The 20,748-nt window shown below is 43.4% G+C and overlaps 1 protein-coding gene across 19 annotated transcripts in view; it reads right to left on the bottom strand.

Annotated features, from left to right (window-relative positions):
• Positions 1 to 20,748, bottom strand: part of SIPA1L1 (signal induced proliferation associated 1 like 1) — a 482,475-nt gene that overhangs the window by 107,153 nt on the left and 354,574 nt on the right. For all 19 annotated transcript variants that reach the window (XM_045451411.1, XM_045451407.1, XM_045451426.1 and 16 more), the window contains one exon: positions 4,605 to 4,735. In XM_045451411.1, coding sequence (XP_045307367.1) covers positions 4,605 to 4,735 — 131 coding nt within the window. The remainder of the gene's footprint in view (positions 1 to 4,604; positions 4,736 to 20,748) is intronic.

The following is a 20,748-nucleotide window of genomic DNA, read 5'->3' as shown; positions in this document are numbered from 1 at the left end:
CCAGAGAAACATCTGAAGAATGCTCAGGATTTACATGTTATACCTTTTTGATTTACAAAAGATAAGGGTCAAGTTTTAAATTTCATAACATATCATGGACAAGCATAAACTACTTATATCCCCAAATGCTACAAGAAGACAACGAATGTGGTTAGTACAGCAGCAGAGTCTACAGCACTGCAAATTACTTTAGATTTCCCCTTATTTCTAGAAACACTTTCCATTATTATGAAATAAACAGAAGCAAAGAAATTTCCCCGTGTAACGACAATTTGTTGGAGTAAACAAGAAGCCCAAAGCGGTCGCCATTCCCAAAAGGTGTCGCGTGGCTAAGTTGTTAACGTAACGTAAACACTGTATGTGACCTAAGAAAAAAGCCCCGCTGCACTGAACCCCTTTCCATGAAGCCTGTAGGTTACACGGGAGTGACAGGAGCTAACAGAGGAGGGCGTGTCGACAGGCAGGTATGGCACGTGCGAGGGAAGAGACACACAACCGCGAATTCGGAAGGCTGTATTTACTGGGAAAGGGTAACAAGTTCGGGGCCCAAGAGAGTCCAAAGGCAGAAAACGGAGCACCATGGCTCAGAGCACAAGAAAAGGCCCTCGAGGAAGAGGTGGCACTGAAAAGGCACCATGAAACCTGGGGAGGATTCTGGAAAACGTCAGAGAGCAAAGGCACGGAGATGAGAGGAGCACGGGGCGTGGGCGTGAAGGAGCCACATGGCGCAGACAGAGTTGACGACAGTGCAAGGGCAGGGGCAGGGTGGGGAGAGCCCAGAGCGGGCGTGTGCACCCATCAGGCTCCCAGGGGCAACCTCAGACCCTGTCTGAGTGCCGAGGGTGATGCGTCCCTCAAGAGGAACCGCAAGAGGAAGAAGCCAGAGGAAGAAGCCGCAGGCAGACAATACGGTGAGCAGGAAGCTGCAAGCGTCCGGGAATCAGGCAAAGAGGGCATGATACGCGTCCAGCAGCAAAATGGAGGCCAAAGGAAAAACCACCAGGGAAGCAAAACCTCTAACATCTGCCAGATGATGCACAAGAGGGAGGAGGGCAGGAAAAGCAAACTTGACCAACATCTTGCTCTCAATCCAAGAACAAGGTCCTATTCACGTGATCAGTATCTCCTCTTTCATTTATAAATAATTGGGTTTCAAGTAACAGTTGTGTGAAAACACATCATTTTCCTGTGACTTAATACCTAATCTGACAGAAATGGTTTCTCGGATTTGTTTGCTTGATTGTGTTTTGAGTTATGGGAAACCGCCGAAAGACCCAGGTACCGTGCTCCTCTGTCCCTGAGGTAACGTGCCTGGAGCCCGGAAGCTACAGAGGCTCCAAGTATTTTCAGCTGAGAAACCAAGCCCGGGAATGCTAATCCTGCAGCACAGGGAAGACTGCAGCTCACCTCCAGGAAGCCAAAGCAGAGGAGAAAAAGCATGACTCATTTTTTATAACTGGATCACTAGCATTACTGATATTTCTGTTAATGATTTCCAGAAACAAGGCGAGAGGCCTTAGGAGTCCCTGTGTACCTTGCTTAAAAAAACTCATGTGTCACAAGGTTTTCTTCAGAAACTGTCAGCTTTACAAACACGTTTACGTTTTTCTGTTTGTGTTGTGCGCTGATGATTTCTATTGAAATAAAAAAGAGGAAGGAGCAACATGCCTGTCAGGTGGGGACGGACCTCGAGAGAGGGTTCTATCAGAGGACTTCTGTTAGTTTCTTTGTATGAAAAGCCTCATTAAGATAGTACCATTAAACCACATTTAAGGATTACTTTCACCGGAAAGGAAAAAGTTCCACGAAAGCTACGGGCACTCCATTAAATACACATGAGAGGGAGGAAGGAAAGAGAATGAAGGAAGGAGACAGAGGGGAAGGGAGAACACGGCTGTACAATTCTAGGCATTAGCCATGTCACGTGAACAACTCAGACGACAGTCCCCATCCCCACGGGGCTTAAATTCTAGTGGGGGAGACCGAAAACAAACAAAATAACAAGTACAGTGGGTGAGGTAGTATTAAATGTTCGTGAAAAAAGAAAGCCTCACATCAGATGTGAAATGGGATACGTGGGAGCAGAAATTTTAGATCCAGTGGCCAGGGAAGGCCCCTGTGGTTTAGGAGTCAAGGTCAGAAGGAAATGAGAAAGCTCCAGTCAGGAGGATGCCAGGGGAAGAACACGGCAGGACAGAGGAATAGGGAGCAGCCGAGCCCCGAGGCAGAGGTGTCACAGTGGCCCAGAGGGGAAGGAAGCCAGCGTGGCTGGAAAGACCAAGGGAACGGATGCTCTCCTAAATTAGCAAAGGACACTGACTGGTTTTTTCTCACGAGATGGGAAGCCGCTAAAGGATTCTGAACTGAGGAACGACAGATCCGGTTTGCACTTCGGAAGGATCCCTCCTGGGCTGAAAGGATGCAGGGATTAAGGGCAGAGGCAGGAAGAAAGGTTCTCAGTGAAAAATGGTGGTGGCCTGGCCCAGACCGAGGTGATGGGATGGAAGAAGGGGTTGACATCTGGGCATATCTTGAAAACAAAGTCAACCAGTTTTGCTGACAGCCAGGGTGGGGGCAGGAGGCAGGGAGGGGAGTCCAGTGTGACTTTAAGGTTTCCAGCCTGAACCCCCTCAATAATAGAGTTGTCAGCTAAACATTAATTTGAACATAAAAGCAAGCGGTGATGGTGTTTTGAAGTACAAGTAACAGTTGACGTGGATGTGCCAATCACAGGCTAAGTCAGTGGACTGCAGGGCTCGCCAGACGGGCTAGCGGAAAAGGGAAGGACTAGCGGCTACAAGTCCAGGGAAGGAGGGGGAGGTGCAGGTTGAACACTTTGGGCCCAGGGAGTGAGGGATGAAAGGACAGGGCCACCGATCATGGCAGAGGGATCACATGAACTCAGGATAGCAGTTAACGCTGCAGGGAGAGAGGGAATGTGGCAAGGCAAGCTGGAAGGGATGGTCATGGAGACCAATGACCGAAGTGACCGGATGGGAGAAAGAAATCCAGGGGTGCCCGGGTGGCGCAGTCGGTTAAGCGTCCGACTTCAGCCAGGTCACGATCTCGCGGTCCGTGAGTTCGAGCCCCGCGTCGGGCTCTGGGCTGATGGCTCAGAGCCTGGAGCCTGTTTCCGGTTCTGTGTCTCCCTCTCTCTCTGCCCCTCCCCCGTTCGTGCTCTGTCTCTCTCTGTCCCAAAAATAAATAAACCTTGAAAAAAAATTAAAAATAAAAAAAGAAATCCCTCACTTAGCAAACTTTGACCTCTGGCATGAAGGACGGTAGGACAGTGGCGAGAAGAGGCATTTAAATGGATAAAAAACAGAAAAGAAAGAACCTGGTGGGGGCTGAAATGGGGGTGGCCTTGGGAGGGAAACAGGTAAGAACAGGAAGGCAAAAACACCTGAAGTAAGGTAACAGGCTCAGAGATCCAAGAAGCCAGAGAGGGGCAACCACCTCGTCCAACTTCAAGAACAGCGTGTTCTCCGTGCTTTTCTACGTTCAACAAAAGCATTCACCCTGCTTAGCGATTAGCTCTGGTGTGGAGAGAAAGTACACTAGGGCAAGAGAGCGCTTCAATCCTCTCTGGCCACTGCGTACCACACATGAGAAATGGAAGTTGTGCCTTTAAAAATTCTAGTTTTAATTTCCCCCGAGTTCAAGCTGAGGAACAATTACTAAGTGAAGCCAACCCCTGACACATGCCTTGTATTCAATGGGGGAAATGAGGTTAACTGTCCTATTTAAACTAGTTTCAAACCCATTATTTTCTAGATACCTCAGGGGAGTATTAGGCATTAATGCCTCACAACAGTCCTAAAGTGAATTTGGTGCAGGGAGGCAATAATAAATTCATAACTGGCACAACTATATATATATATATTTACAAAGAAAGCAAACCACTGTCCCAAACTTGTTCATGAGTTTAAAACAACAACAAAAAAAACCCTGCTCTGTTAGCTATTTTATTTTTCCTTTTCTTTTCTGACCTGAATTTCATTTTAAAATAAAAACTCACATATTATGTGTGCCTAGATTCCTAAGGAGCTCCAAGAGCCCGTCTCAACGTGCAGTTAGATAGCCCTGGGTTTGACTGGTCTGCATTGTCTCCAAAAGGCCTAGGTAACAGGCCCAAGAGACAGCAAAATGGAAGAAGAAAAGAGCCTTTCCCTCTTCTCGGGTCAAGAACTGGCCTAAGCAACACTTTGTAAGAGTGAGTTTACTCTTTGGGTGACCCTCTCTCATCTGTAAGGCCCCTGGCTCAAGCTGGCTCAGGGCTTTCCGGCCCCCTGAGCCGGATATGCAATATCCACTTTGGAATTCTGAGGGCTCCAATTTCCTAGGGCCACACGTAACTGAGGTATCTTTCTCTGCATCAAAACTCCCATTCATTTATTGCATCTATCCAGAGCTCCATGGAAAGGAAGGATCCAAATCTAACCATTATGTCCACCCCCATCACCACCAGAACGAATGAAAGGGGCCTTTGTTTATTCAAAGGCATTTGTAACTATGTGCTATTAAATTTAATTGCTTTGCTACTGCGACCACTCCATTTTTTCCTCACTCCAATCAAGTCTCGATCTTTCTGGTTTGCAACTTACCTCACTGGTTCTAAAAATTATTCGGTAGTTGTAGGGAGATCCATTTTCCTTCGTCTCTTCTGGCTTTTCCCTCCGAATGCTCACAGCCACTGGTCCAAGATTCTCATCGGCCCCAAAATAGTTCCAGTGTTCTTAGGTAAAATAAGACGAAACAAAATTAGAACATTTACATAACACTTTAAAAATGTTATATTCTGTTTGATAGTAAGATCACTCGATAAAATGTCAATGCATAACAAGTATTCTTCAATGAGTTACAGAAACAGAGACTTAGATACACAAGTTTGGTCTCAGTGAATATAACACTGAATAGAGGTGGCCTAACGAGTTTTTTGTTTTTTCACTACCTCTGCAACTTACTATTTAACTATAGTTTTTAAAAGAGATTTGCGTTCTGTCCCTATATTCTACTGTTTAAAAAATTTTTATTATTATGTTTATTTATTTTGAGAGAGAGAGACAGAGTATGAGGCCGGGGGGGGGGCGGGGGAGCAAGAGAGGGAGACACAGAATCTGAAGCAAGCATCCAGGCTCCGAGCTGTCAGCACAGAGCCTGACGCGGGGCTCGAACCCCTTGAGTGTGAGATCATGACCTGAGTGGAAGTTGGACGCTCAACCGACTGAGCCACCCAGGCGCCCCATGCTCTACCATTTAAATGGGCTGCATTATGTGGGCTTCCTCGCCTAAGGGAAGGTTTGTGCCAATGCCCCTTAGTTTTGTTAAAACAATAGCAACAACAAAACCCTAAATCTGTTGAGAACAGAGTTTGAGGATTGAGGAATTTCCCCCAGATTAACAAAGACTTCCCAGAACTGAAGAGAGGAGAAAGGTCTGTGAGTCACCGAGTCGCACTCTGCTCCCAGCAAGAGTAGGGTCTACAAGGACAGAGCTTCTAAGTACGCCCAGGAGGCGGAAGTCTAGCATGGGGCTCTTGCACCTTACCAGTGGTTCCCAAGCAGTGGGCACTAAAGGCGACCTACAGAGCCATGAACCTGGAGGGCACGTGAGGGCTGGGATAACAGGTCCCTCCGAGAGAGGCAGTGTGGCCAGGTGACTGACATGATGATTCAGGGCCCTTCCCCAAATGGGCTGCACTGCTCAAGACTCCAAAGGACTGGTGTTGAATGTACCTTCCTCTTGACCAGATGGAAAGCCAGGATCAAAATTAAATTACAGAAAAAAACTTCTTTAAATGATATTCACTGTACACTAAGTATATACTTCTTTAAAAAAAAATAAAACTTGTCCATACATGAGATGGTTCACAGATGAGGAAGTCCACAAAACACAGAAATATATGAAAAACTAAAGTGGATGACTTATTCTTCACAGCACTTTACATGGTCCTATTTCATTTACATGTGACACAGGCATTAAATGACTCAGACATGACACGGTCAATTTTCCTCATACAAAATGCATGCATTTGAAAATATGTGTCATTCCCATGCGAAATATAAAAGTATTTGAAAAACCATGAGAATAAGAAGAAATAATAGCATAACATATCTAATCATATAGTTTTAAAATCTGGGTAATCTATATGAAGGTACTCTGCAAGTACTAAAGAGTGATCATAAAAGATACAATCATATAGTGAGGGCTCTCCAAGAACGTCATCATACTCCCTGGAAATTCAAAATAAGAAAACACAATGGGAATACGGGCAATGAACCGCTCACACACGGATAACCAAAATGCAACCCAATGGAGGTCACAAAATTCACTACAAACATTTCTGTATACCCTCAAAGCTCTGCACGTGTGAATCACACTCAGGGGCTGTTTACTCTTACGTCACATACAATTTCAATAAGCTTGGTTGTCTGGTCTTCAAGCTCACTGCTTTGTCTCAGAGGTGTGATCATTCCAGAGGTTGACAAAGTCCAGAGTGTAGGGCTGTTACGGACTTGCATACGGACGGCAATGTGATACAACAACTGACAACAAGGAAGAAAACGGAAAGGCAGGAGACAGAAACCGCATGAAAGAGCAGACAAGAACTTAAAGGAAAACAAGACAGCAGTCTGGGGCCGTCTACTGAAGGAGCAAAGAGCTCAACACACTGAAAAAGCTTCAGAGGAGGTGCCTGAGTGGCTCAGTTGGTTAAGCGTCCAACTCTTGGTTTCAGCTCATGGTTCATGAGTTCAAGCCCCGCATCAGGCTCTGCGCTGGGATTCTCTCTCTCCCTCTCTCTCTCTGCCCCTCCCTTGCTCACTCTCTCTCTCTCTCTCAAAATAAATAGACATTTAAAAAACATAAAAAAGAAACTAAACCCTGCATAAAACTCAATGTTTAAAAAGCAGAAAAGAAATTAAAGGTCATGTAAAGTTTTATGTGTCATCATTAAATTCTGATCATATTTTTCTGCAATTTTTCACAGCTGTTAAATAAGTACATTTATGAGTTGGGAAATGTTCCGGAGATAAGTATAAGTGATTTCTAATATTTCATTCAGACTCTATCTTCAAACAAACCCATCTCTGGTTTGATAACTCTAGGCAGACTCTGTAAACTTTCGTGTGTGTCGGTGCAGAAACTTTTTTTCCTTTTTCCTTGAAAAAGAGCTCCAAGCAAGTGTTTCCATTTGTTCCTCCATTTCAGTTTCATGGGATAGATGGGAATTCTGGTCTAGTTCCCTGAGTTAAGTTCACTGCTATCATGGTCAGATTCTGCTTGTCCAAAATGTGTTTCCACTTGAGTAAGACTTACTCTCAGAATAAGAGCCTTGTTTTTTGTGCACACTGTCTGTTTTCTCTGCTCCCAGGGATTACAGAGGTATAGAAAAACACCCTTTCTACACGAACATACCTTTATTCAGTTCAAAATCCAAATGTACTGTGTACTCTCTGGCAGTGGACTTTGGTTGAGTATGTCACCTTAAATTGAATTTCTGAGTCCTTAAACTTTCATCTTAAGACAAATGACTCTGATTTTTTTTCTTTAAACCAAAATACCAGGGGCGCCTGGGTGGCTCAGTTGGTTGAGCATCCGACTCCAGTTCAGGTCATGATCTCACGTTTTGTGAGTTCAAGCCCCGCATCAGGCTCTGTGCTGATGGCTCAGAGCCTGGAGCCTGCTTCCGATTCTGTGTCTCCCTCTCTCTCTCCCCCTTCCCTGCTCATGCTCTGTCTCTGTCTCAAAAATAAATAAAAAACATTAATAAACCAAAATACCAGCCTTTTTAGAGGCATCCTATCTGGTCCTTCTGGCCAGTCTTGGTTCTGCCTGTCCTTCAAGCTCAGTACCTTCGTCTTAACACCTCAGGCTTTGGGTAGCACCTTCGGTACCTGCCCCTGGCTGTGCCATTATTTTTTCCTAGCAGCCCTCTACCTACACCCTTAGCTGGCAGACTTATTCATCAGTTCCACAGGGCTCTTCCAGCCAGATCCACAAATCAGCTTTGTGCTTTGTGAGGATGGAAGGGGAAAGAGAGAGAACAAGAGCGGGGGAGTTGCGGATGAGTGTTACAGAAAGGCCTGGAAGCGTGTGATGGGAGAACTCAGGACGATGACGTCTGAGGGAGGAGAGGGGAAGGGGAGAGGAACTGGACAATCAAGTAGGGTAGATAAACCTATTGACAGATGAGTTGACATACAGGCATTATACCACCCAAGGCAGTGACATTTTGGTGCCAGCATACTGGAGTGCCAAACCCAATACCGCACACATTCTGTTACAATGATATCGTGTCATGCACTGAGGTGCTCTGCCAAGCATTCTACCTAATATTCGTGTCCACCATGAAAATACAGATATTTCCTTCTTTTCTACAGATGTGGCAGCTAGGATTTGGAGAGAATAAGTCAGTGTCCAGCCACAACTAGCAAACAGCAAGCAGTGCCAGAATTCAAATATATGATCTTATACTGATTCCAAAGCTCATTTTTTTAGCCATTTGATATTAACCTTATTTTCCCCAAAGTTCCTGATACTATAGTATGAATTTTAAAAAGTCCAATACAATTTGATGCCTTAAGGGATGAACTAGCCAGATCATACATAAAGTTTTATTGAGCTCAAATTGCTTAAGTGGCCAGAGGAGCAATTTCTGCATTGTGTGCAAAAAAAACCCCCCCAAAAACCCAAAAAACTAAAAACACCTGGGTTTTGGATTGGTTTCATATTCCCAGAATAGAAAAGATTTAGATTACTTAAAAGCATCTTAATCAGCAATCTCTGAAAATATATGAAATCAGATTTTTAAAAAATAAACAGGGTTTATATAAAAACAAAAGCTTTATTCCTTGATGTGCCATAAGCAAGGCTTCACTGTGTTTAAAGGGAGAGATATTAACATTTTACTCATAGATGGTTGACTTCCCCCGCCTTCATTTTCCATATTTAACACCTAAACAAATATTTAGTCGGAAGTTCTTAGTTCTGGTTCCTGAGTTTTAACAAGGATGATACAGAAAGTGCCAATCAGGTAGTTCTGCTATCACTAGAATATTCCGCATAAATAACTGTATTTCTCGTTGATACATTCACAATAATAAATAAAAAAAATCACAATCTTAGAAAGGGGAAATAGAAAACAATTCAAAGCTCCAGTAATTAGATCAAGTATAGTCACATCACCTGGTCATGAGCTGCGTGCAAAACAAGTGTATGGGGGGGGGGGGGAGCCCGGTATTTTAACTGTAAAGGAGGAAAGGAAAATACAATCAGAAGAGTTACAGGGTTTCAACCAGCACTTTCTGGATTGTTCGTGTGGTTTTCATACTTGCAGACTTTGTATTACAATTTCAGTTGTGCATTTCCCTAGGGAGATCAGCATAATCTGCACTGTGCAGAATTATGAACAAAAATACATTTTTGTTTTCTAGAAATAATTTGTAAACTTAAAATATTTCCTTAAAGTTGTCAACTTAGAAATTTAAATAGGGAAATTAGATGTGATAAACGCGAATTGAAGACACGGGAAGCAAACGAAACTTAGCTGCTATCTCCCACCTAACAAACTAGCAACGACATCTCTGAAGTGAAAACTGGTGCTTGGCTGAGCTGAGCTGCCACGCTCATACTCTGCTGGTGGCCCTGTGAATTGATTCCAGCCATTTTAGAAAGCATCTTAGCAATACACACTGAAGTCACAAAAATGTTCATATTCTAACCTTAGTCACCCTAATTGACTACGCAGAAGGAAAAGCGAAAATCCTCCCATTTTCTCTAGAAAAGCCACCTCAAGGCCCTGCAGCAGGAGGCACTGAAGGTAGTTGTGCTGAGCTGACAGACCTGGGCCTCCCTACATGTCAGCAGGTCAGAGAATGGAACCATTGACAACTGAAACTATTTCACGATGTTCAGTATTTTAAGCCACTGTTTGCTGAAACAGTCTACTGGGTGGGCTGCAAGTGTGCCACTGTTAGTGCAGTCGACCTGAACTTTGACCCTTGACACTTCTACTGGAGGATCTGGGTGCAACTAGGAAGCCTGCTCACTGGACCACATGCTTCTGCAGAGCGGCTCATCTCTGCCTCTTGAGTTTAAGTTGTTCAGATGTTTTGTTTTCGTGCAACTTATCCATCTTAATAAGACTCATAACTAGGTTAGAAAAGACAGACCTAAAGTTAGGAGAATTTTAAAAAAAGAAGAAGAAAAACAACAGCAGCATATTCGGCTTTTAAAATGAGAGACATAGGTTTGGCAAAGTAGCGGTAACAAGAGGCCAACTTTTTGAAGAATGGCTCTTTCCGAGAAGCGCACCACTCAGAGATTCTCAGTCTCTGGTCCCCAAAGGGCTCATCCTAATTATAAAGGGCGGAGGTTCCATGAGAACTAAATAGCCCAGGACTTTGCATCATAATCAAAAGCAGGTCATAGTAATGGATGTGGACATTTACACAGGACTGGCCACATGCCAGAATTCTGTCCCAAAGCACTCCACTGAGCTTATAATTATTGTTGCATAAGAGTAATTGTGCACATTTACAAAGTACACAGTGCTCTGAAGTTCCAATTCTTTTTTTCACAGGTAGCTCTTAAAAAGTAGGGTGGTCTACTTGACAAACTTGCCAAAATTAAGCACAAATGCTCTCAAAAGAGCATGTGACACTAAGCAGCCCATACTAGCCCCCTAACTTGCCAATAAAAGGTAGACTTTAATACAAAGTTATGTTGACATTAATAAACTGCAGCAAAATGATTAAAGGGGAAAAAAGCTCAAAGAAAACTCTATTTGAAACAAGAGGAAAATAAAGAGTAACAATCAAAATGGGGGGGGGGTGGTTATTGGTCACTATCTCTGAAAAACAGCCAGTAATTATATTTTTGAAAATTCAATCTCATTAGTGATGAAATTAAAATGTTTTGGGCCTGTAGTAAATATTAAAAAATATATGCTATAAATATTCCAAGTAGGCAAGAAAATGTTCAACTATACAAGCTTAAACATACTAGTCAGACCTTTCTGATCTAAGCTTTCTTTTAAAAATTTTTAACGTTTTATTTATTTTTGAGACAGAGACAGACAGAGCATGAACGGGGGAGGGGCAGAGAGAGAGGGAGACACAGAATCGGAAGCAGGCTCCAGGCTCTGAGCCATCAGCCCAGAGCCCAACGCGGAGCTTGAACTCACGGACCACGAGATCGTGACCTGAGCCAAAGTCGGATGCTCAACCGACTGAGCCACCCAGGCGCCCCTCTTTTTAAATTTTTTAAAATGTTCTATTTATTTTTGAGAGAGAGACAGAGAGAGGCAGAGTATGAGCGGGGGAGAGGCAGAGAGAGAGAGGGAGACACAGAATGTGAAGCAGGCTCCAGGCTCTGAGCTGTCAGCACAGAGTCCGACGCAGGGCTTGAACTCATGAACTGTGAGATCATGTCTGAGCTGAAGTCGTACGCTTAACCGACTGAGCCACCCGGGTGCCCCTCTGAGCTCAGCTTTCTTAAGAGCAATTTGGCAATAAAAACCAAGGTCCCCGCAAAGGCCACAGCATTTGATTTACAGATGTCTACCTTATGGAAATAACTGGGTATGTGGGGGGGAAGTTACATAACAAGATCATTTATATTTGGCCAGAGGTTTCTAATCTTATCTATAGATAGAAATCAGGGGGCCCATGAACTTAAATGAAAAAAAAATTTTTATTTTCACCAGCTGTTAAATGAAATGTAGCATTTCTGTCCATTATAAATGCAGGCAACATACTACAGTAATATTAGCTGTACATGTGACTTTGACATCAAAAAAACCCCTGATATTTTCATATCACATTATAGTTGTTGCAGGCGTATCAAAATATCAGTTATGCTCATCACTACTTTGAAAATTATCAGACCCGATACTAGATCTTTTTAATAATGCATAAGAAACACATTTATTGCGATGTTACAAAATTTTAAACACTATTGTATTTTACCATTTTTAACATTTAAATTTTAAATAAACATTTTGTATTTAAACACTTTGTATTTTTATCTTATGTATTTAAAAACAGTCTTTAAAAAAATTTTTTTAATGTTTATTTATATTTTTGAGAGAGAGACAGAGAGAGAGTGTGAGTGGGGGAGGGGCAGAGAGCAAGGGAGAAACAGAATCCCAAGCAGGCTCCAGGCTCTGAGCTGTCAAGCACAAGGCTGGACACAGGACTCAAACTCACAAGCCATGAGATCATGACCTGAGCCAAAGTTACATGTTAACCCGCTGAGCTGCCCCTAAAAACATTATTCTAATTTGAGTAAGCCAAACTGCCAAATAGGTCAATGGTGGGGGTGGGGGTGGGCGGGAGAGACACTTAGGAACATCTGATGTAAACAGTATGTATAATGAAAAACTAGGGGCACCTGGGCTGCTCGGTTAAGTGTCTGACTCTTGATTTTGGCTCAGGTCATGATCTCATGGTTTGTGAGCTGGAGCCCCATGTGGGGGCTTTGTGCTGGGTGTGGAGGCTGCTTTAGATTCTCTCTTTCTTTCTCTTTCTCCTTCTGACCTTCTCCCTCACTCATGCCCTCTCTCTCTCTCAAAAAAAAAAAAAAAAAAAAAAATTAAAAAACTGGAAAACTGAAATTTGCAATAGGTGGAAAACTTTAAATAAATGATGGCACAGCCAATTACAGAACGATGAAAAAATATATAAACTGTATTTAATGATTCTACCTTACTGAAAACATGAATAGGAATGTATTAAAAAGATGAGACAAATAAAATCACTACCAATCCTGTAAGATTTATTTTCTAATTTTCTATAGTTACTAATTTTTTTATGACGAATATATATATAACTTTTATGATGGGAAGATTTTTTTAAAGTATAAAAATATGTATTTGGTTTGCAAATGGCCAATGAGTGTTAAAAAAAACTTTAAAGTTAAAGGGTGCATACTAGTGTAATTCTTTACTTTCACGTTAACACTAATTCAAATGCCAACTCAGGAAAAACATAGCATTCAAATGAGAGAAATTAACAATGAAACACCTGTCTATAACTACACTTTTTTGTATTTAAAACATCCTTTGTCCCTCCTTACCAGGGATATTGTTGCAAGGCATCTTCCTACATAAAAATGCTTTTGAAGGATCTGGAATAATGTCCCTCAGAGACAGCAACAAATGCAGTCAAGGGAGAAGTCACCACTGCTCAGCAGGTCAGAGACAACGCAGTGTGTCTCAAAAAAACAGCACAGCCCACACACATGCTGTCTACCAGGTACAGATGTTGCTTCTGCTGATGCTTCTCTACCATCAAATGCTTCTAAATTGACTCCAATGCACTTAGAGATCTCTCTCTGCCCTAAAGTTCAGATGAATGGCCACTCTGTACAGAGGAGTGGCTCCACCAGAAAGCTGAGGAAAGGAACTGATACAACAGAGCAAGTATTTCTGGAGCACCTGATTTTGGAGCTCAGGATGAAGGGCTCACTGGGTGTCTACAGTTATAAGGAGGTATGCATTGGAAAACAGGCGACAGACTTTTATTTTGTGTTATCAAGTTGTCCTGAAATAACAGAGCTAAAGATCCCTTCCTTCCTTGAGACAGCAGAGTATAGAAGTTCTTTGGAATATGGAAATCTGTAAGCATGGTGGTGGTTTTGCTGCACTTCGACACAGCAAGTTGGGTAAGCATTAGATTTCATGCGGATGGCTCCTATGCTAGCTTCCAGTAACTGACTTCACCTGAGGTTTTTGGTTTTTTACTTTCATCTTCGTTACTTTATACTTAGAGAAGTTGCAAAAACAGTACAGGGAGTTTCCATGTATCCATGACCCAGCCTCCTCCAATTCTACATACGGTACAATCATCATTACCAGAACCAGGAAATTAACATTGGTACAATCCCATTAACTAAAGATTTTATTCAAATTTCACCAGTTTTTCCACTATGCCCTTTTTTTGTTCTGTCCCGAAATCCCATTCAGGATCCCATATTGTACTTAGTTATTTCTCCACAGTCCTCTGTAGTCTGTCGCAGTTCCTCAGTGTTTAGCAGTCTTTCATGACCTTGACACCTTTGAAAAGTACTTATCAATCAACTGGGTTTCTCTGGTGGTTTCACGTGATTGGACTGAAGTTATGTACTTTGGGCAAGAGAACCACAGAAATGATGTAACCTCAGCGCACCACCACTTCATGGGGTTCATGATAATGGACTTGGATTCACTCCATTAAGATGGCACCTGCCAGACAGTACATTACAAGTATCTTTGGGATACACTTTGAGATTATGCCAATCCTTCTCCTCCCCAACTGTCACTCACTGATTTTGGCATCTATCGGTTGTGTCTACTACAGTTTACACTAGTAAAGTTCAGTCTCCATACCGGTGTGTTGGGCCTGTGGGTATCACCTGGTGGTCCTGGTTAATTTCCACTAAACCACCATGACCACACACAGACTTGTTTGTGGTCTCATTTCCTGAAAAGAGCGGAAAAGGAACTGCAATGTATTAACCGGCGTCTGCAGTAGAACACAAGGTCATGAGCACAGAGGGCCCTCACAGCCTCTCCCTGAAGCTATAAATACAGGATACACTGGACTCAATAAATCTTAAGACTTCACATCCGCACCAAACATCGTTCAACTGTGGAACGTTTACTGAGCTTCCCTAATCTGGGGACTTTGCCTTCAAGGAGTGCTTAGGCTGGTTAGGAACCAGAGCATCGTAGAAACAAGGGCACAGGGTGACTTGGGGCAGTGGTGGGGAGCAGGGGGCAACTCAAGCATCACAAACCCATGACAGGCAGGAGCCTGCCAGGCGGTTGAGAGAGGAAGAGAACACGACACGCATTGTGCCAGGGTGGAGGAGGAAAGGCAGTTCCATGCAGAAACGGAGCACTATACAGTTGGCCCAGCTCTGGCACCCATGGTTCCTATCCTGCACCATGGTCACCGCCCTCTCACACTACAGGGACATTTGCACGTTAGGAGGTCTCACTGCCGTTCCAGTGCCAGCCCTCAGTCCTTCCTGTCCACGTCCAGGGAAGCCTGCTGGGGAAAGGGACGCACAGCACTGTGGGGAGGCCTGCCATCCACACCGGTCCTCCCAGGACTCTGACCACCAGACGACTAAGCAAAACCAGGAAGAGCACGACAGAGAAAAATGAGAAACACAGAACAAACATTTCTCAGGAGAAGAAATTTCTAATGGATGGCAATGGAGAGAGGTGAGGTATATAAAAGTAAGGATGAGCAATTATGAAAAATAACTGCAAAAAAACAAAATTAGTGGGATCCTGGGGATTAAAAATACAACTGGCAGAAATAAAATGGCAGGCCTAGATGACAGAATGCAGACAGGTGTATACCAATCCCCTCTCTGGGAGATAAAATTGATAAAAATAGAACAAAATGAAAAAGAAACTGAAATTACAAAAGAAAGACATGGCGGATAAATTCGGAGTTTCCACCATCCATCTAAATGGACTCCAGGCAAGTGGAACAAAGAAATTGTAGATTTTCAAAAAATATTTGTTGAAATTGGGGGGGAAAAAATAATGCTTGATAGTTTCTTGTTTGTCTCAAGGTCACCAAGGGCAGACTGTAAACACCATGAAGACAGGTACATGTGCTTTTGTTCTCTGCCGGGCACTGTAGCTGGCACACACTAGAGGCATAATCAATACCATTATTGAATCAAAGAATAAAGATACAAATGTGTACTTGTTTTTCAAGTAGGCTCTACTCCCAACCCCTAGATCAAGGGTCACACACTATACCAACTGAGCCAGCCAGGTGCCCCATGCGTACCTGTTGATTTTTACAACTACTTTAAAAATATGAAGAACATTCCTATTAATACTAACCGGGATAATGAATTTGTGTGTGTGTAAGAAAAAACATAGAAGATTACAAGCCAAATTACTGGAACTAGGAGAGGGATTACTTTCTCCACTTCTATATTACTGATTTTTACCATAAGCATGCGTATCCTTTATGTGACTTATTCATTGTCGGTCTCCTTCACCAGAATGTAAGTTCCATGAAGGTGGTCTGTTTTGCTTACCACTCCAGCGCCCAAAGTCTTGCCAAGCATTATGTAGGCACTCATGTGTATATAGCAGCCACAGATGAGCGGCACTTTCCCTTCCGGAAAGGGCTTGCAACCAAATGAGCCGCAAGAAATACAATTATAGCTGAAAGGCTCTGGCTGTAGCATCTTTGAATCTTCACAGTTTTCCAGCCCAGCCACTCTCTTTCTGGGCAGCCCCCATTCACAAACTGGGCATGCTGGGGGTAAGAGGGCCTGGCCAGTATTGCGCAACACAGGACCTCCTCTAAAGCTTGTTCTTCACTCCACTGCATTGACCATGACTTCGCTAGATCTGCATTGTGGTCTGAGGCTCCCCTTGTTCAATTCTGCTCTTTTGTTCCTGTCAGGGGGTCACACCTGCATCTTGGAGGACTCGACTTCCCCAGTATATTCGTTACAGGATTAGATTTACAATACGATGTAAATTTACGCTGTTGCCAGGTTAGATTGTATCTGGCAAAGGCAAGAGGTTGGATTCTGAGTAGGGCAGACTAGACAGAGATGGAGAGACTGAGACACCTCTGCTAGAACCTGGGCGAGAGGCAATGAGGGTGTACAGCTGTAGCACTGGGAACAGGACACAGAGAGCAGGAAGTTAGCAGAGTCCCAGGAGGACTCAGGGGGCCTTGCCAGCTGATCGGAGGGGGAGCTTAAGGGAGACGAGGCAAGAAAGAGACTGCAATGCTTCAAATCCAAGCGACAGACGATACCGGTGGCATTTCTAGCAAGAGGGAGGTGCTGAGGGAGGCTTGTTCAGGGAGGAAAAACTAAAGTCAACACTTGTATGCAGGGCTTTGCACTGCCAACTCGACAGTCATCCAGGTGGAAGCCGGGGACAGCGGGGGAGAAAGGAAGCCAGAACAGAGGAGAAAGCCCGGGAAGACAGGGGTTGCATTTGGACAGAAATGTATGTATGCTAATTATCCGTTCCAAAAAGAAATTTTTGAGGTCATTAATGATAAAGGAAATACATGAATTATGCTACTGAAACAGAAATAAAAGATGCAAGTGAAAACAAATGTGTTAGTAATGAAGGCTGTATATGTGAGAATCAAATTTGGTCTTGGGAGGTGAAGTTAAAACAGAGGACACAGCAAAGAAACAAAATAAGCAAACCAATAAAATATATGTATCCCCAGAAAGCAGGCATTTGGTAGCTACCAGAAAACAGGTCCTGGCATCAAATTCCTAAAACAAATTTCTCACATGGAACTTTCCAAAGGGGCGAAAGAATGACATAACGGGCAATGCTTCATCGCCAGTTTTACTGCAACAGCAAATTTTGTTTTTATATGACTGGCTCTTAAAAAGATGACCTTGAATAAGGTCAAGTGTTTGGGCAAATGTGGCCTTCTGATGGTTTATCTTGATTTAAAAATAAAACACAGGGAGGATATCTGGGGCACATACCCCCTTAACCAACTTCCACACTCCTCGGAGCGGAGATGACTCAGGTTCTAGGGAATCCTCAATGCCTTGTGGAGCAGAGTTCAGAATCTGTGAATCTGTGTTAAAACTCAGGAGATCACAGCCAAGAAAGGCGAGGAGGACCGTTTTCAAAGGAGCAAACATACAAACCTTCATACCTAATGGCCTCCTGGCTTCTGGAAGCCCTGAGCAGATAAAAAGATGGCAGCAAATGACTCTCCTGCGTTAGCTCAAGAAAAAATTTAGTGCCCCAAACCCTGAAAGGGTCACCTAATTAGAGATCTAACTTCAGACCAATCATATAAGAGTTTACGTGATCTCAGTCAAGACAAAACACAAGGATATTAAAACAATGAATTATTATACATGGATAAAATCTTTCCTCATTAATGTTGGCCCAGATTGACTGTGAAGTTCAAGAACACAGAGCACAACGTGGTTCAGTAAAGCAGACTTGTTGACTCGGGCTTATCACTTCCCTGAAGAATAAAACTATCCACATCAAAACACTAAACAGCATAACTATCCTTAAAGAAATCTGAATTATAAGATATCCCAACTTGTGTCAAGTTTAATGTTGCACAACTTATAGAAGGATTAAAAAAACAAAGCCCAGATTTTTCTAATAAGCTTTACTGTATGGTGATCCATGACGATCTATACGTATAATCCACACCATAATCCACCAGAACTGCTACTTGATGCTCGTCTAACAAATGGTTGATGATTTTCCTCTCACTCTCTTATAAAGAAAACTGGGTATTACAGTAACAACTGAACTCCAACGACCAACTGATAGATCTGGGGCCCAGCATTCTGCTGGAACTGATTTGTGTGTGTGTGCTCATGCATGTGTGTGCATGTGTGCAAACAGGTGTGTGTGTGGTGGGGTGAGGAAAGGTGGAGGTGGAGGGCAAGGAAAGGAAACGATAAAAACCATCAAATATGATGGCTTAAGGTTATCAGAAGAATAATTAGGTACACAAGCATCGGGAGTGGGAAACTATTCTTAGGTGAGCTTCAGGTCTGACAATGGCAGTTTCTCCTGGGTCCTGGGCAGTAGGGAGAGGCCCTTCCCCACCACACATCTCCAGTCACTGGACTTTGAGAGGGACACCCCACCTGGCACAGAGACCAGCCAATCAACACTGTTGACCAATGGAGCGAGAAACACCACTGCCAAGGCAGCCTGTAGGCCACTCTTTTCCATATATGCATCACCCTGACTAAGATTCAGGAAGGACGGGCCTCGTGGACAATTAGACAGTCAGTGCAAGATTGGAAAAGTCCCGTATGACCACAGAAAAGTGAGCTGAGTGATGGCTAGGAAAAGTCTCCTCTTCAACAAGCCACGAGGGTAACTACTTTAACAGTATCTTCCACTTACAAACTCCCTTGGTATTTTGATCATAGTAGCTACATAAAAACTAAACACAAAATACCTAGGTGGACTCAGAAGGGAGGTGACCCGACTAATTTTAATGCTATCCTACTGCCTAGTTTGTGTTTCTCCAGGAAGGCCTGGTTGTGTCACTTGGACTTACCACAAGGACACATTCACCTCAGGGTCCTAAGAGCATTAAATGACCAAGTCCAAGTCCGCATAAAGCACAATTAGTAACACAATAAATGTTAACGATGCTATTAGTGTCATTTAACCTTGGGTGAGTCCCACAGGCACTAGCAAACCAGCAGAGAGGAGGGGGCAAGAGAAAGGGGTGGGGGGCAGCACCGTGATGGCACGGTGCTTATTTGAGTAAGTGCAAATGGTGGGCTTCCTTCCTCCATCGGTCCAGCCTCCTTCCAGCACTGGAAATGGCTTACACTGGTGGAGCCAAATATCCTCTCAAGTCTAAATTTGCAAAATAATGACATTTTTAAAAACAGTGTGACATCAGAAAAAGTGACTGCAGTTTCATGAGCCAAATAGAATTAAAATTTACATGGAACGTCAACGGCCGAGTATCCTTCACTGAAGTGAATCCCCGCCCCCCTGCCGAGACTTAGCCACAGTGAAGTCAGGAATGCATTAAACAGCAGAACGGAAAATATCTGGTGATGAAGAGGCTGGAGTGACAGCCAGGTCAGTACCGCCACACTCCGCTGCTAGAAGATAACCTACATCTGACGCTGACGTACTCCTTCAACTAGACAACTCGCTTCCAGTTTTCGATTAGGAAATTAGGAAAAAACGATGACTGCGCTGATCCCAGCGCACCAAGCTGTGTAGTAAAAATTATAAGAGGGGCGCCTGGGTGGCTCAGTCGGTTGAGCGGCCGACTTCGGCTCAGGTCATGATCTCACGGTCCGTGGGTTCGAGCCCCGCGTCGGGTTCTGTGCTGACAGCTCAGAGCCTGGAGCCTGTTTCAGATTCTGTGTCTCCCTCTCTCTGACCCTCCCCCGTTCATGCTCTGTCTCTCTCTGTCTCAAAGATAAATAAACGTTAAAAAAAAAAAAAATTAAAAAAAAAATTATAAGACAATTATTTGTCTAACTATAATCTATAGGGTGACTAAGTATAGCAATCACCTAACTTTTTTAACACACAGTTACACTTTCAGGGCTTAACTGCAGCGTCAAATGAGGTTACTGAGAGCCATAATTTGTCAGATATCACCGTACTGTGACAAACGACCTGCCCGATTTGAAAATTCTAAGTTGTGTGGCCCAAGAAAACACAGCGGGCACTCCAAAACGGCCTCCCATTGGACCGACTTCCTGGATTAACTCCTGCTGAGTTCCCTGCCCGCACCACAATGACGAATGCCCCAGGCCTCGGGCAGGCCCTCTCCAGGGCCACGCACACTCTGTTCCCACCGGCTGGACTTCATGCTGACGAAGAGTCGGCTGTGTCCTCCCAAACCTGTTTATGCCAGTCGACTTGTTACTGTAATGATGAAATTTAATTAAATATTATGGAAACTGATGGAATAAGAGTACTAATAAAGATAAATCTTGTTTCTATTAAAAACTAAACTGAAGGCTCTGGAAAGACGTAATAGCAGCAAGTCACTACAAAGAAAGCTATTGGATTAGATGTGGGCAAGACAACTATAAAAAAGGAGGAAAAAAAATGAAACCTAAGATTCTGCAAGATTGGATTGCTTTGCTAAGGTCTGTTGTAGCCCTTGTGGTTGATACTTTTAAGGCAATGTAAAATTCAAAATAGTGGAATCACTGTCAAAGAAAAGCCCTTGGCCTCACAAGAGTTTGCTGAGTACATTGTTATAGTGGAGTGAAAAT

Source organism: Leopardus geoffroyi, chromosome B3 (assembly GCF_018350155.1).
Source record: "Leopardus geoffroyi isolate Oge1 chromosome B3, O.geoffroyi_Oge1_pat1.0, whole genome shotgun sequence".
Classification (NCBI taxonomy): Eukaryota; Metazoa; Chordata; class Mammalia; order Carnivora; family Felidae; genus Leopardus; species Leopardus geoffroyi.
Note: the sequence above shows the minus strand (reverse complement) of the source record. Positions and strands in the feature narration are given on the sequence as shown.